At 33.7% G+C, this 17605-nt stretch overlaps 1 protein-coding gene across 11 annotated transcripts in view; it reads right to left on the reverse strand.

Moving 5' to 3' along the window:
• Positions 1-17605, reverse strand: part of LOC142325147 (uncharacterized) — a 55023-nt gene that overhangs the window by 17795 nt on the left and 19623 nt on the right. For 8 of the 11 annotated variants that reach the window (XM_075366543.1, XM_075366544.1, XM_075366539.1 and 5 more), the window contains 2 exons: positions 14656-14760; positions 6705-7086 (listed from right to left, as the gene is read on the reverse strand). In XM_075366543.1, coding sequence (XP_075222658.1) covers positions 6705-7086; positions 14656-14760 — 487 coding nt within the window. Of the gene's footprint in view, positions 1-6513; positions 7087-14655; positions 14761-17605 lie in introns of those variants that run through there. The other 3 variants (XM_075366536.1, XM_075366538.1, XM_075366540.1) reach the window with 2 other exon arrangements.

The following is a 17605-nucleotide window of genomic DNA, read 5'->3' on the forward strand; positions in this document are numbered from 1 at the left end:
AGCCTAGGTTTAGTGAATTGTCCATCTAGTGGCTGGATGACCATCTCGATTCCCCCCTGAGGGGAGAAGATCCCACCTCGTAGCGTGTCCGGTCGCTACACCACCCCCTCCGTTCCTAGCCAGTAGTGGCTTTAACGGAGGACATCTTTTCGCCCTCAAACTGATTGCGCACCACAGCTTTCAGTTCAGGCCCCGCAGAGATGCCCCGAGGGACATCTGCATCGGTAAAATTCACCTCGAGATAGTTTTTGTGTTTATGCCTTGAGAAGAAGACAACGGACACCTGCAGCTACCACGTCGCCCTGGCTGGATGACCAGCAAATTGTTCATCAAAATTCTTGAACATTTAGTTAAATATACAAATTATTCACAGGAATCACCCATTCTTTTAATCATGGATAGCCATGAAACACATTGTCATTTGAAAGCAATTTTGTTTGCTAGAGTAAAAGGTATTATTATTGTAACAATACCTCCCCACTACAAACATCCCCTCCAGCCACTGTACACTTGCATTCTCAGCCCCTTCAAAATGCACCTTACAATAGCTAAAAATAACTGGTTATTGAGTAAGCCAAGGAAAATGATAGTGATTGCTGTAGCAGCAACAGCTTTTGATTTGACCTTACTAAAAAGAACATCATTTTTGGGTTCAAAGGGTGTTGTGTACGGCCATTCACTTAGGTCAGTATTCAGAGATGAGGATTTCATAATAACAAGCCTAGATCAGCAACCTACTGCTTTAGATGAAAGACCAAACCCTACAAATGAATAGTCACCATTATGCTCTTCATCTGAAATGGAATGCCAAGGTACAGCTCAGGTTGTTAAAAGTCCCATTAGAACCTCATGCACTAAGCCTGTTGAAAAATCATCTGGCTCAGAGACAGTGAGATCTTATCCTAAAGTTATTCCTGGGATTACTTTTGTAGCAATCTCAGGAAATAAAAAAATAAAAGCAGAATATGGATAAACATGCCAGAGGAAAACAGGCTAGAAGATGAAATAAAAAGAAAGCATGAAGAGAAGCAGAAGAAAGGAAGAAAATGAGAGAAATCAAAACCAAGAAGAAACTAGAAATAACCAATTTAAAGCTGAACAGTAAGAAGCCAAGGATGCATGTGATTCAGACACTGAATCACTGGAATGTTGACCCCCTTTTCTGATATGAAGATGAAACCATTCCCATTGGAAACAAGACAAAGATCAATCTGATGTTAGACAACTACAGTAGAAATCGCATACAGTAACACTGAATAAAACGACATATCAGTTACAGTAACCATGTAGCTATCTAAAGTTTGACCTGCTATATGTATAGTAAAATATCATTTATTCTAACACTGCTTACAACAACATATCGATTATAGTAACCATATTTATCTCTCTATATTAAAGAAAATCGTCACTATATTCAGAGTGACGATGAGTAATAAAGATGAAGAAGCAGGATAAAATAATTATACTAACAGGATATGAATCAGCACTGTTGTAACCGATAAGATTGTCAGTCCACTGTATCCATGATGTTTATCAAATTCTTTTCCACTCTCATAGCCTACTATATATTGTGTTTTTCAGTTAAGATTAGTTGCATGTGTTCAAGCGTGGTATGTAAATCAGTTCAAATCTGTGTTTACTGTTGATTAAATTTAATGTTTAATAGTAATCTTTAGTGCACTAAACTTATGGCGACACAGAAAAATGTTACATTGATGGAAGAAGCCCATATTATTTGGTGGTTAGAAGACGAGAAACAAATGGGGCGATCGCTAAAGAATTAAACGTTTCTCACTTTATTACATCCACAATTTGGAAAAAAAGTGAGATGCAAAAGAGTTTTGAGGGAAACAACGTCCAATTGAAGAGACTTCAGCCTAGTCAAAAGCAAGAAAAAGAAGCTCTGCTCAAATGGTTCACCCTACAATGAGCCAACAACATTCTGATAAGTGGGCTACTTGTTAAAGCAAGTTTTTTTGCCAGACAATTTCAACAACAAATAATTACATCAGCATGAATTTAATGCTCCCGGCAGCAGCACAACATCACAAGCAGGGAAATTAGTGGTGAATGTGCTAGCACTCCTGCAGCTATATCTGAAAATTGGCTAGAGAATATGTGGCCAAAATCATGTGAAGACTATTCAGATGAACAAATATTTAATGTCAATGAAGCAGGCCTGTTTTTTTTTTAAATAACACCAGATAAAACATTAACATTTAAGGATGACAAATGTACAGGGGGGAAAATTGTCAAAGTTTGAATAACTGTGTTAGTAGCAGCTAATATGACTGTCAGCAACAAAAGGAAGCTTTTAGTTGTAGGGAGGAGTGCTAAACCACAATGTTTTAAAAATATTACAACTTTACCAGTTGTTTATGAAAGCAACAAAAAAACCTGGATGATAGGGGACATTTTTACTTCGTGGTTATGAAAATGGGACGTTAAAAGTAAACAGAAACGAAATTCTCTTATTGATTGACAATTGCCCAGCACATCCAAACATAGGCAATTTGTCTTGAATAAAGGTAATTTTTAAGCTGGCAACACAACTTCAATTTTGCTACCATTAAATCAAGGTGCGATTAAGACATTAAAAGTCAACTACTGCAAATGTCTTATATTGCGAATGATATAAGATACCGAGGAAGGAGCCCAAACAGAAGTTAATGTACTGGATGCAACAAGAATGATTAATCAGGCATGGAATGAAGTCTCTTCTTCGACAATTAAAAAATGCTTCAGACATGCTGGATTTTTAATTGAAGTTACACCACTACAAGTAATAAATGACGAGAAATCACTACACAAATGGGGAAAAAATTTGGAAAATGCTGCAGTATCTCAAGAATTATTGAATGATTATGAAGAAGTTGACAATAACATACACATTTGCGAAATGCCAGATGATGAAACTATAGCAGGGCTGCTGTGAAAAGACAAGAGAACAATCTTAGTGGTGAGGATGAAAACAACAAAGATGATGACACTGATGAAGTGAACTCTCTGATGATGTCTCTTCTTGAAGTGTGTAAAGCCATGAAAAAAATATCTGTACTTTTCTAAATGTCACAGATATTGCTTCGGAAAATCAAAGTTAACAGTTTTGAATTTAGATAATACAATTCAGAAATTGTACTATGACTCTAAGTATAAGAAACAAAGATTATGGATTACTTTTTAAATTAAATGCTTTATTTTTAATTAATTTTTTTTAGTTCATGTTATAGAGCGCTGAAAGTAATAATGAATAGTGCATTAAATATTTTGTTTTCATATTTTTTTTATAAAAAGGTTGGTAGGATGTTGTTTTGATTTTTATAACTGTTTCTTAATTGCAGTGTTTTTGTGTTTAGAATTATAAAATATAATGTATATATATATATATATATATACTGTTGCTAAGAAGATAATTACAAAATCTTGTAAAATTCCAGTTCGCTATTCCAACACTTCAATAAAGGTATGTATGTTACTATTTCTGTACATTAGAATGTACATAGTACACAGTACTTTAATGATTGTAAAATTGTATCAGTTACAGTAACTATTGGTTATAGAAACCTTAACTGGCCAGCTCCTTTAAGGTTACTATAAACGATATGTATTGTACTTTACAGTTTCTATGACAAACTGGAACCTAGGAAGGGTAACTGATTTTCCTGATGAAGGATTTACTAAAATAAAATTTCTTAAACAAGGTCTAGACCCTAGACTCTAGGGGGTTAGTTATGAATAACCTAAGCATGATGATGTAGAAATTATTCAGAACACATATATCTTTAATGGATCTATTAATTTGATGGGAAATTGCCCATTTTACATGGGCTGTTACAAGAGAAGGATGCTAATGCTTAAATATAGAAGTCTTAAGAATAGAAAAAATAAACTGAACATTAAGTATGTAGAAGTATTTCACACTATACACTAAAAATACTGTATACAGTATATGTACTATACAGTATAAACATACTGTTACAGTATAATATACATACTAATTTCATAAGTATGTAGAAGTAGTTCCATCTGTTGATTTTTGTTAAAGAAATGCATTGTCAATAGTTTGATTTAAATTTTGAGATTTAAATGATAGAAAGCAGACATATTTATAATGTTAAATATGCTTTGATTATTTTTTAGATCTTAGACTGTATGTAAGTAATGTTAATTTTAACATCTTTAAACTTTAAATAAGCCAGTATCTTATATTTTTGTGTTATTTAGTCTGAAAACGACACATATTCAAAACTCCCCCAGCCTTGTTCAAATGCAGCCCAGAAGGAATTTGAACACTTTGTAAGAATTGAGAAAAAAATTTTTTTTAACAAATCAAATAATATCACAATTCTTTGAAAATTATAGTAATAGAAACCTAAAAAGGTTAGGTGTGCACCTAATCTTTTTATTGTTACTTATTGGAAACAATAAAAAGCAGTTACAAAAAAATACAAAAAATAAAGTAAAAAAAATCATTCAACTCTATCCCCCTCCCCCTAATGATTCATTACTGTCCAAATCCATCATAAGTAAATTACCTAATACGGTAGATACATCTTTCTTTCTTTTTTCTGTTGAGCCTCCAGTAATTACCTTTCAGATAATACTTCAGAGGATGAATGAGGATGATATGTACGAGTGTAAATGAAGTATACTCTTGTACAGTCTCAGTTCGACCATTCCTGAGGTGTGTGGTTAATTGAAACCCAACCATCAAAGAACACCGGTATCCACGACCTAGTATTCAAATCCATGTAAAAATAACTGACTTTACTAGGACTTGAATGCTGGAACTCGCAACTTCCAAATCAGCTGATTTGGGAAGATGCGTTCACCACTAGACCAAGCCGGTGGGTTACGGTAGATACATTTAAACATCAAAAGTCTCACATCCTGACAACAAACTCCAAACCATTCATAACTGAACTTCCTCTAAATAGATTAAATCATTGGCAACAGGATCTACAGATTCTTCAAAATTTCTGGTTACAGTGGTCTCATGATTACTTAAATTCCCTTCAGCAAAAAACAAATTAATAAATACATGAAAGTTAACAAGTACAAAATGAAGTTAACAAGTTAACTTCATCACTTAATCTGCAGAATGGCAACATGGTTTTAATCAAGAAGGACAACCTTCCACTCTTGCAGTGGAAAAATGCTTGAGTCATTGAGATCCACCTAGGATAGGTCAACAGAACTCAAGTGGTTACTCTTCCAATGGTGTTATTAATAGATTAATAACAAAACTTGGATTATTACCAATTTCAGAATAATACATTTTAATTTGAAGTTATAATTCATTTATAACTTGAAGTTATTTATTAATTTATTATCTTTAAGATAGTAACACATTAGATTATCAATTTCATATTTTGCTACTTTTTGTTAACATGACTGTTAAGAGTGATCCTTCAAGTGTGTGTAGCTGTGTGTGTATGCACATTCATGTATTGTGATTGCTGGTGGAGGGGGTTATTATTCTTTCATGTACATGAAGTGCTCGGGAATTGTGTCAGAAAAACACTCATGTCATTTTTTCATTGTTAAAAGTTCAATTTTATTTCTTTGTATGTAATCAAATGGTGGTATAAACAGACAGAAACTAAATCACTTTCTTACTCCATCAAGTCAATAGCGGTTTAATATTTTAATTAATTTTTTGTTAGTATTACAAGTGGTGAAACTAGTGACCAAACATGCAACATTCACCATCCTCTAATCATAACTAAGTTATATGTCAACAGGTTTAACATTAGATTATATTATTAAAATTTAACATTCATTATTCCTACACACATTGAGCCATTAGGAGACAGAATGAAAAGAAAAAAGCTTTTATTTTCTCTATTTTCTGGTTGTCTTTTAAAATTACATCTTTTAATTAATAACCTCTACAAGTTTTATTACGTTTACATATTTGGTTGGCTTAAGAATTTTTGATGATGGCATTCATAATAGTAAGGTAATAGGACAAGATTGTGCCCTGGATTTGTATCATTGTGAATCTGGTACAAAAAAAATAACTAATTTTGGTACTTGTTTGTTATCGAACCACCACGTTTTTTGATGCAACTTCTTTACCAAAAAACAACGTATTAAACATATTATAACAATTTATTAAACCAAAAATATGTCTGTAAGCAAGCATAGGTTGTTTGTTTAGCACACTATATAACATATAGTGTGCGTATTTGACGTTAATTAGACGAGGTTAGCAAGCAAAGCAAAATACGTTATGTTGATTTAAATATAATTTATCAGTACACAAAGTCGACATAATCTATAGTGTTATGTAATTTTTATTTTTCATTAAAGAATGTAGTTTTTCCACCTTTAATAAAGGTTATTATTCATTTTCTCATGAAATCTGAAGAAGTTGTATAAAGAAAAAGTGGTGGTGCAATAACAAACAAGTATCCTAAATTTTTATTCATGAAATATGAACAATAACAATTAACCATAAATCTTCAGGGCATAAATTTACAAGAGAATGAAAATAAATTAACCAAGCCAAAGCAAGAGATACCTATATTACATAAATAATATTACGCATAGACAATATACTCACAATATCAATTCAATTGTGTAATTATTATATAAATAGCAAAACTATTAGTCCCTGTTATGTACCCTCATATGTCTTTTCAGACTACTCTGTCTGGCAAATGCTTTTGAACAAATAGTACAGGAGTATGGTTTCTCACCTGTATGTGTTCTCATATGAGTTTTGAGATGACTGACATCACCGAACATATTGCTACAAACAGAACATTTATAAGGCTTCTCCCCTGTGTGAGTCCTCATATGTCTCTTAAGATCACTCATACGTGTAAATGTACCACTACACAATGAACATGTGAATGGACGCTCTCCAGTATGTGTGCGCATATGCTGTTGCAAATGACTTGCCTGATTAAAATATTTACCGCATACGCTACATGTGAATGGTTTTTCTGAATTCGTTGTTTGGACATATGCATGTTGTGTATATAGTCTACGCGGCTCACCAGTTGAATAATTATTTTCCTTACAAGCAGGTGAAGTTTTCTGCCGAAGACAACTAAGTACCTTTTGATCGATCGTTCCCTTTAACATAAACACAAAATAATTTATAATAATTTTCTTTCAAACAACTTAATATTATACAAAAATCAGGAGTCACTGTGAACTGAAAGGATGTGAATTTAACCCTTCTTTAAAGTAAATACAGGAGAAAGTTTGGGACATCCTAAATCATGTCAGTAAATTTATATTTTTAATTACATTTAATACTCATTATTTCATTCTTCTGTGTACTTCTGTACAAATATTATTCATTAGCATTACTAGTTTACACTATTTTCAACTTATATTGTTGAATTTGCAACAAGAGAACAGTTTACTGCTACCATTTCCAACCTTATGTTTCAAAGAAATATCAGAAAATTCCATTTATATTATAATAAAAAGCAGATTACAAGAGTTATAAAATTTTAATTATGCATAAAAGTGGTTTTTCATTAATGAGTAAGTACTTTTTACACCACTGTGTAAAATATATACTATTTGTAATAAACTAATTTTTATTTAATTTTTATTTGAATTACACTATTTTTTTATTACCAAATCATTATTTTATAAATCAAGAAATATACATAAAATGACTTTTTCCTAAAAATAATAAAAGTGTCCATAAAGTCTTTCCATGATTACAAAAATTTATCACAAAGAAACTATTACAGCTGTACGGTTTGTGGCAAAAGAAAGAAAAAAATGATTAAGTTTTTTTACCATGTCAATAAACTTCAACATGTGCGCCTTTTGTTGCTCGTAGAATATCCAACCGATAATCAATTTCCAATTTCATGCCATGTGTGGATCAAAATTTCTTTGGTAACACTAGTAACAGCTCATTCTTCAGCTTATTCTCCATCTCAAGGTGTCCAGATCAGGTACCGGTGTTACACAGACTCTGTCCTTAAAATAACCACAGGAAAAAGGTGTAAGAGAGTTATGTCTAGTGATTGTAGTGGCCAGGGAGTGGGACTGTCATACCCAATCCATCTGCCATGAAATGATTTATTCAGAAAATCTCGAGCTACCACCACATCCCCAATGTGGTGGTGGGCCATACTGCTGGTAAACCATACTAGGTTGCAAGTCATTCAGTTGAGGTATAGCAAAGTGCTGCAGCATATCCAGGTAAATGTTAGCTGTTACTGATTGCTCAATGAAAGAGAAGGGACCAATGATTCTGTTGTGTATCACATTCACTCTTTAGGGGAATTTCTTAATTTTTCCCTGGTAAAATATGGACTTTCTGAGCCCCATATTCTTGCATTATGCCTGTTTACTTTCTCTGAGGTGTGGAAAGTAGCCTCATCTGAAAAAACACACGCTGCTGGTACTCATTGTCATTATCAATCCGTTGCAAAATCTCTGAAGGCAGCATGCATGATGAGGGCCGTCATCTGGCTGTAGATATCAATATCTGAACTTTATATGTATGAAACTTTAAGTTTCTTGTGTATAATTCTGTGCACTGTTGACCGGGAAATCCCTATTCCTTTCTGGATCTCCATATTTAGATGATCGGCAAGGAGTGGTCTATAGTGGCTGGTTTTCTTTGCACCCTTGTGGTGTGTAGGTCTGCAGAGGGAGTTTAGTCAAGGTATTTGATCGTGGCAGGATCCGGGGTGGCTAGGGTTCTGGCCTAGTCATTGGATTGGTTGGAGGTTAACACATTGGCATCATGTCATGGTTATATTGGTATTTTTTATGATTTGATTTGGGGGCTCCCACTGGTGCAGGTGGCCATGCTGCTGGGGTATGGTAGCCGTGCGACCGGGGGCATGGCTTCATTATGCTGGTGGTAGTCCTGATTGTGACTTGGTAATGCCACACGAGACCCCATGATGGGAAGGAAGGGATGGGGGTGCAGGATTTTTCCCTGGTTCCTGCACGGACCAGAATGAGGTTACGTTCCACATGTTAGGTGATTTATTTTGGTCGACTTATTTGGGTGTAGGTCTGAATTTCTATGTTGCATAAAACATAATTTTGATTGGTATGAGTGTAGCACTGATTTAACTTTCAACTCATTCGTTTTCCAAGACATTCACAGTCACGAACGGTGTTGTCAAATTTGGACTAGGCGCAGGGTCCGCACTTCTGCGGTTTCGGTTAGCAAGTTTGAGGGAATCATGTTAGGTTGGATGTGAAGATGTCCATCTAAGGCCTACATAAAGGCAAAATTTGATTTGTATTTTACTGATGCAAATGTCTGCCGAGGCATTACATCGTTGGCATCCCAACCAAGGCCTGGCTGATGACTGTGAGATGTAATTAGTTAGAGGATCTAAAGACGATCTCCGGTAAAGCCCCTCAGGGCTCAGAACGGAGGGTGTGGTGTGGGGACCGGTAACGTCACAAGATGGGTGTCTTTCCCCTACGGGGTTGTGACAGGTAATCACTTAATTCACAAGATGCACGACGGGTATATTTAGAAGGGCTATGTAGAAATGCTCGCTGTACAACCTCATCCTTCACTTCACTAATGGATGCACATGCTGCAGGTACTCATTGTCATTATCAATCCGCTGCAAAATCAAAGTTGCAAAGGCAGCACGAGTTGCAAAGGCTACAGATGTAGCAATATATGAACTTTATACACGTGCAACCTTAGTTTCTTGTGAAAAATTTTGTGCACTGTTAACTAGGGAATCCCTAGTTCATGAAATGCACGGCAAGTAGATTTGGAAGGGCTATGTAGAAATGCATGCTACACAACCTCATCCTTCTCTTCATTAACGGTTAGCTGCCCTGTTCACGGAAGGTTGACTATTCTTCCACTCTCCTTAAACTTGCATACCACGTAATGATACTCTTGCTATCAGGTGCTAGTCATTCGTATTCCCTTCTAAAATTTCACTGCAAAGTAATCGGGTAATTCTGACTCGTGATACCACAACACACATTGTGCTTTCTCTTGGATTGACACCATTTTATAAAAAACTGATCACAGTACCTTCTACTCTGCCACTACCTGCAACTAAACAATATAAAAAAAACTTGATAATTTTTCTTTCTTTTACCATAAGCTGCACAGCTGTAACTGTAATATTTTTTTGTAATAAATTTTTGTAATTATAGAGACTTTATGGACACCTGTATATAAAAAAAAAATGTACATATATATCAGAGTAAATAAAGTTAAGGCAACACCTGTCATCGACCAAGCAAAAAGTTTAAGTAAATATTTTTCAGTCAAATGTGAAAAAATTTAAAATGAAAATTTAATAGCCTAATAGTAATATGCAAGACTAATATTTCCTTTATGAAAAAAATCAAACTTCTACTAAAAAGGTTTAGTAACATAAACACATTAAATATAATTCCTAGGTAGTCTTTTTAAATGCAGAAAAAACACTTGTCTGAACACAAATTCCTTGCTTAAAAAAAGTCAACTGCAACTGCATGGTAAAAAAAAAAATGTTCAAAACTTGCTCTACTCCTTTAAAGTTGATGGAAATGGAAACTCCTTTAAAGTTGAATTTAACAATGTTAATAAAAATTTTACAAGCAAAAACTTACTTTATCACATTCATAATAAACTACTAAAATAAAAAAAAGTTTTTCTGGTAAAACAATGGAAAAAAAACCAGTAGGTTTATAAATATATACCACCAAACACAGTAACAGAAAAGCATAAAAAAAAAATAATACGACTAAACTAAAGTCCAGTTCCATGGGATCCCACATCATTCGTTTTTATTTCAGTACACAATTCTTTAATTACATCATCAAATAACAAAAAAGAAATAAAAACTTAGAAATTTAGAAAACATAAACAATCCAAAAACCACATTGTAACATAACTCCACTACCATTATTGGAAAGTAGTAAATTTATAATTATGTAATATGATGATAAAAATAAATGTAAAAAGGCATATAAAACAAATAACCATATTATAAAACATTTAAGGAATAACAATAATAAAAACAAAGTAGTCTTTGACTCAGAAAACTACAGGATTTATAAGGGAAACCCGCAGTGCAGATAAACACAGGACCCAGTTTGATACAGGTTTTGTGGTACACAAGTCAATCACAGATACTGTCATTGACATCTCACCATCAAGAATTTTGACGCTATCAGTAAAATCAGGAAACAAGGCATACACACTGATTAATATGCACACACTAACAAACGATTATAACAGAAAAAACCTGCAGGTGATAGAAAACTTCTGGGAACTTTTGGAAGAAACCATGAACAACATTCCCAAACATCACATCAAGTTTCTACTAGGCGACTTTAATGGGCAATTAGGGAAAGAGAAGAAATATAGGGAAATCACAGGACCAAACACTGCCCACAACAGGACCCATAAAAATGGGGAATGGCTTATAAACTTCTGTTATAACTTCAATCTCAAAATTATGTCAACGCAATTCCTGAAACCCACATATTAACTAAAAACATGGAAACCCCCCCCACAATAAAATGCTCCGACAATTCCAGATTGACCATGTTGCCATCTCTAGGGAAAACACCAGAGAAGTGCTCAATGTAAAAACAAGAAAAGGATTCTTCAAGTCTGTCCACCACCTACTCCAAATCAAAGTAAAATTTCAGCTAAATAGAAAACGGACAAGAATAACTTAGACTTTCCACGCTGACTCCACTTAAGATTGGATACCATGAACTGGTCTGAACTCGCAGAGAAACTGAAAGAAACCATAAAATTAGGGCAACCTTTGATAAAGAGGAAACACAGGTGGTGGAATATCACACGTGATAAAGCTGTTGAGGATAGGATTAGAGCCTGGAATAATTTCAACAGGAAAGTGGCAAGAATTTGTAGAGATAAGGAAAAAGTATTCCAAAGTTATTCAGTGAGAAAACAGCAATTATGACAATAATCAGCTAAAAGAAATAGAACAAAACTTTAACAAGAACAACACCTGGAATTTCTAGATGTTCAGAGAAAATCTTGCCGGCTACCAGACTCCTAGCCTGTGCTTCCAAAGACCCGACGGGTTCCTGGAAACTAACACGAAAAATAACTGTGAAACTCTAGCCAAATATTTATCTGCAAAGCGTTCTTGGAACAATTAAGGTTTGTAAAACCTACAATAAATCCTGATTCACTTCCTCTCACACATGAAGAAATTGTGAACATAATCAAACTGTTGAAAAACAACAAGGCTCCTGGCACAGGTGGAAGTATCGCGGAATTCTGGAAATTTTTTCTTTTTTTTGTTTAACCTCTTGGAACACAATTAAGTATTGCTTCAGAGGATGAGATGAATGATTTGTAGCATGTGTGAAAGTGCCATGCCTGACTGGGATTCAAACCTGGGACCTCCGAATGAAAGGCTGAGATGCTACCACTCATGCCACGGAGGCCGGCGAATTCTGGAAATTGGACCACAAAATGCTAATGCCTATAATTCACAGAATAATATTGGAAGTGTGGAGAACAGAGAAAATCCTGAAAGAATAGATGTGCCTTGACACACCCACTCCATAAGAAAGGAGACAGGACAGATCCGAACAATTACAGAGGAATCTCACTTCTCCCAGTCATCTATAAGATCCTCTCTAGAGCCTTACTGAACCGACTCAAACTCCAAATGGACCCGTAGATGATGAGTATCAGGTAGGATTCAGAAAAGGACGGTCCTGTATCAAACAAATCTGGAACCTCAAGACCATACTACACATCAGACAATCTCAAAACACCACAGTCACATTTGTTGGCTTTAAAAAGGCCTACAACTCTGCTGACAGATGAACATTGTTTAATTTCCTACAAGAATTTAGAGTCAATAGAAAGACCAGAGCCATCATCCAGGAAACATTATCAGGAACCACCTGAAAGGTCAAATTCATGGAAGAAATCTCAAACCCATTCAAAGCTCACACAAGAGTCCAACAAGGGGACGGCTTATCACCACTTTTGTTCAGTATTGTCTTAGAACAGGTAATCAGAGAATGGGAGAAGCAAGTCAAAGGCATCCAAATCGTAAACCAGAAAGGAAATAGAATCACCATCAAATGCTTGGCCTTTGCAGATGACCTAGCTATATCAACAAACAACAAAGATGAAGCCATTTTCCGAATGGAGAAATTGCATAAAATATCCTGTAAAACCAGATTCCAAATTCCTTATGAGACGACACTATATGAACACCAAATCAACTGGAATATTTGCACTGCAAACACAGTATGGAATAATCTCACAAACATCCCACTTCAAGTACTTGGGAGAAACCATCCAACCCACGGGACTGAATTCATTATTCAACACAGAAAGAATACTCAAACTGCAAAAGACTTGCATGGCTTAAAGGCTTACATGGAATCATTATAACAAAAGGGCAGTGTCTTGAAAGCGAAACTATGACATTATGACACAGTTATCTTGCCGAAGGCCTTGTATGCAGCAGAAACCACAGTAACCAGAGGAATGACCAAATTCATGAAATCGAGAAGCAACGGAAAATCCTAAGGAAAATCACAGTACAGTCCTCAGAGACAGAACCTGGCTCAAGCAAGTTAAAAAGGAATTAAATGAAAACAGACTCCATCACCAACAAGTATAGCAAAAGGCACCTACAATTCTACAGACACTTATGCAGGATGGGCGAGCATAGACTGGCTAAGAAATTTTTCAACATTGTTAAGGCACATAAGTTACGGTCCATTTGGATGAAAGAAACACAAAATTACCAGGAATGACTGAACATCTCAGAAGAAGAAATTATGGACAGAAAGAAGTATAGGGATGAAATTAGAAATAAGAAAAGTGAACAAGAGTGAAAAAGAGAAACAATAGGAAGATGAACAGAGGAGAAGAAACATAGGAAGAAGAAACAAAGTGAATGGATGAAGAGGTTTTGAGAAGAAAAAAAAGAGAGGAAATAAAGCCATGACTGGCTCAAGTTTACAAGCTCTCCTGAAAGGGAATAATCAGAAATAATAATAATAAAAACGAAGGACAAGATTTAAGGGGAATATACAAAATTAATTGTAATAAAATTTATATTGGTAAAACTAATCTTTTAAAAAAGGTTTATGAAACATGGGAGTACTTATAGCAACAGAAAGAGAGACCATTTATTGCAATATATGCATAGTATTCCCAATCGTAAAAATAATTTAGAAATTTTGTAAATTTGTAATAACAATAAAAAATGAATATACTTAAAAAATATTACATTTAGAAATTTAAACAAAGTATTAAATGATGAACCAACAGATCGCATTTGAAGATATGTTTTAATTAGAGATATAGTGGGTTGTAGCAGTTGGCAACAATGTTTATGAACATATGTGTGTGACATTTTAAATTTACATCATTCCAGTAATGGTAATAGAATTATGTTATTACAAATTTTGTAATTTTTGGAATGTCTATGTTTTTTAAGTTTTTATTTCGTTTTTGTTATCTGTTTTATTGATGTAATTATAGAATTGAATTGCATACAGACCAACGGAAGTGGGATCCCGCAAAAGTCGACTATTGGTATTAGTTTTTTAGTCTTTTCTGTTACTGTTTATGGTGGTTAATTTGTTTTTTTTTTTTTTAATTTTATTAGCAGTAGTCAATATATCGATGAAATGTTTGAATTTTCAAAAAATTATATATACTGAAAGATAACTAACCAAAGCTGTGTTGTACTTCATTTCAGATTCCTTCATAGCAATATCAACATCTAAAAAATGGGCGATTTCATCAGCATCTATCTTCTGACACCACTCTGTTTCCTGCTAAAAAAATATACCTTACAGCAATTAACATCATTAAAAAAAATCTGTATAATGAGGGCATTTTTTATTTTAACTTTTGTTATTTATGTATCTGAACTGTAAAATTTTGTAAACTTGTGAAATATCTAAAGTATCTGTAAAAAAAAGGCTTATTGATATTACACTCAACAAATTGTTAATTTAAAATTATGAATACAATTGTGGAACTAAAATAAAATAACCATCATTTCTATGAATATTATACAATAGTTCTTAATAAGCCAAGTTCCAAATATACAAGCCTAATTTCTTGTAAAAACATATAAAACCATTCTTACAACTGATAAACTAAAATAAATAAGATAAAGACTTTTTATTTTATATAGTATTTCAAAATACAAGCAAGTAAAGACTCTGAAATTTTAAAAACAATTCAAAAAGGAACAGAGGCATCAACTGCATCCCCCACAGACCTATTGGAGGCCAAGTGCCAAAGAACCTATTCCTCAAATGATCCTTTTATTGGACTTATTAAGTGTGCAAGAAGTAGAGTAGATCTACCACTCAATGGGCAGCCTAAAGTTTTGTACTCGACACAAAACCTAGAGTAAAATATTACCACTGCAGAAAATTAATAAATGTAAATTAGTATATCATCAATATACAGCTATTACTTTAGTAATAATGGCTGTATGCCTTGAATGGTTCCTTGGCATTGAACTCACTGCCCCTCCGAGTTGGAATCACAAAGCATAATAAATTAATTCAGCAAAAACAGTAAAAAAAAGTGCTGTAGAAGTATAAGAAATATAGCAATAATCATAAAAGGAAAGGAATATCACTGAAAAAAAATATAGTGGATTCCGGTTAAGAGGACCACCGGTTATTCAGGACAGCCATTTAATTGGAACATTTTTGTTAAAACAGAAACATATTGGTATAATTCATGTAACATTACACCAGTTTAATGGTCCAAAATGCTGTTTATAAGACTCATTAGCTCGTTTGTTTTTCTTTTACTTCTAAAATACCACTATTTTGTTAGTGATTTAAATCACTTGACTGTCGTTGAATGTTGTATTGAGGAAGGTCTTCCTTCTATCACTGGTCTCCACAGTTTGGTAGTGCGTGGTGACACAGATGACATCATGCAGTTATGATGAAGCAAATGTTGAGAGTCCATTGTTGATTGTGTGCGGTGCTGTTATCATTTTTCCATATTTATTTTGAATCACTTTTGCTTATCCTTTTACTTTCATTTATCATTTAATCTTTTTAATCACTTTTATCTTTTTACTCTGAAGTGTTAGTTTAATTAAAAGTCGGTGTTCATAATTTATCCGATTTGTCACCATGCCGCGTAGAGATATGAGATTGGCAGAAAGAACTGCTTTGTTAGACAAAATAAAAAATTATCCACCACATACTAGTCAGCGTAAATTTGCAGAACTACTAGTAGCATCAAAAACTACAATAGCTAGAACTTTACAGCAAGAAGCAACTCTTCATACTGAATGGTCTAACCAATGAACAAGAAGGAACTTCTCAAAAACAAAAATGTGAAGGAAAGGACCAACTCACCGAGAAAGTTTTTTTAAAATCATTTACTTTTTTAGTTATTACCTCTCAAATGAAAATATGTCACTTGGGGTGAATTTGAACAAAGCTTTATCCTATATTTATACAATTTTAATTAAATATTTAGGATTTTTTGTTGAAAAATGAAGAAAATTCATTATAAAATTATTGTAAAATTTAAAAATTAATTATAAGTTACTAAATTAGATAACAGTAGTAGACAAACTCTAGACTGCTATACATATCAAGTCTTTTTGAGATAAATCAAACCCTTGGTTAAGCCAAACTAAACAGCCTGAAACTGAAAATATGGTTCCATACTCATTACTATTTTTTCTTCTTAACCCTCCATTAGACGTGGTTGATCTAATAGATCGCAAAGGGATATTCATGCTGCCTATACCTAAATGTCTGGCACCATTATTCTCCCCTCCCATCTACCTTCCTTAACACTCGTTAAGAGGGAGGCAGTGTGTGGTTCAGTGTGTCGCCGGCCATTTTTAGGGAAACTGATAGTGTATTTGTTCTGTCAGATCGCCGTGTCCAAAGTTGTAAGTATTTTATACTGTACATTTTGGCGATTTTTAATTAATGTGTATACAAATTGAAATTAGTGTTCTCTGTTAATAAAATATGTAAAGAAAAATGGAAGTAAAAAATTTGTAGCAAAGAGAAAACAGAAGTCTAGGAGATACCTCATGGTGGCAATTACATGAAAAAGTTATGTTTGCACTTTTAATTTAGTTTTTAAAATGCTGCCATGAAATGTTATCAGAACATTTCAACAGATTTTATCCATCTAAAAAATTTAAGAAACTTGAATAAGCAGCCCAACAGGTAAGATAATCTAAAAACATTTTTTTCTATCCATATTATGATTTTATATGGCTATAGAAAATTAATGGGAAAAAATTAAGTCAAGAATGTTAGGGGACAACTGACAATCTTTGGACCACTACTTCAAAGTTTTTATTTGAAAAAAAGTGTTTTTTTTTACAACTAAAATGAGTGAATGACCCTATGTTGTACAACTGAAATGAGAGGGAAAGTGTGAAACGACGACTCACATTTTCTACATGTAAAAAGCAATGGTAATGTACAAAGATATCTGCTTTCTCAAACTTACTAAATCATAACAAAATGTCAATTGTTACAATTTTCTGTAACAATATGTTTGCATTACAAATTAAAAAAAACTGCCCAACATTCATATAGTTAAAATAAATATCCAATCAAATCTAAAAAAAGTACCAGGAATTGAACTGATATACTTACAAACTGCAGCCAA

The sequence above is a fragment of the Lycorma delicatula genome, chromosome 5, assembly GCF_047948215.1.
Source record: "Lycorma delicatula isolate Av1 chromosome 5, ASM4794821v1, whole genome shotgun sequence".
Classification (NCBI taxonomy): Eukaryota; Metazoa; Arthropoda; class Insecta; order Hemiptera; family Fulgoridae; genus Lycorma; species Lycorma delicatula.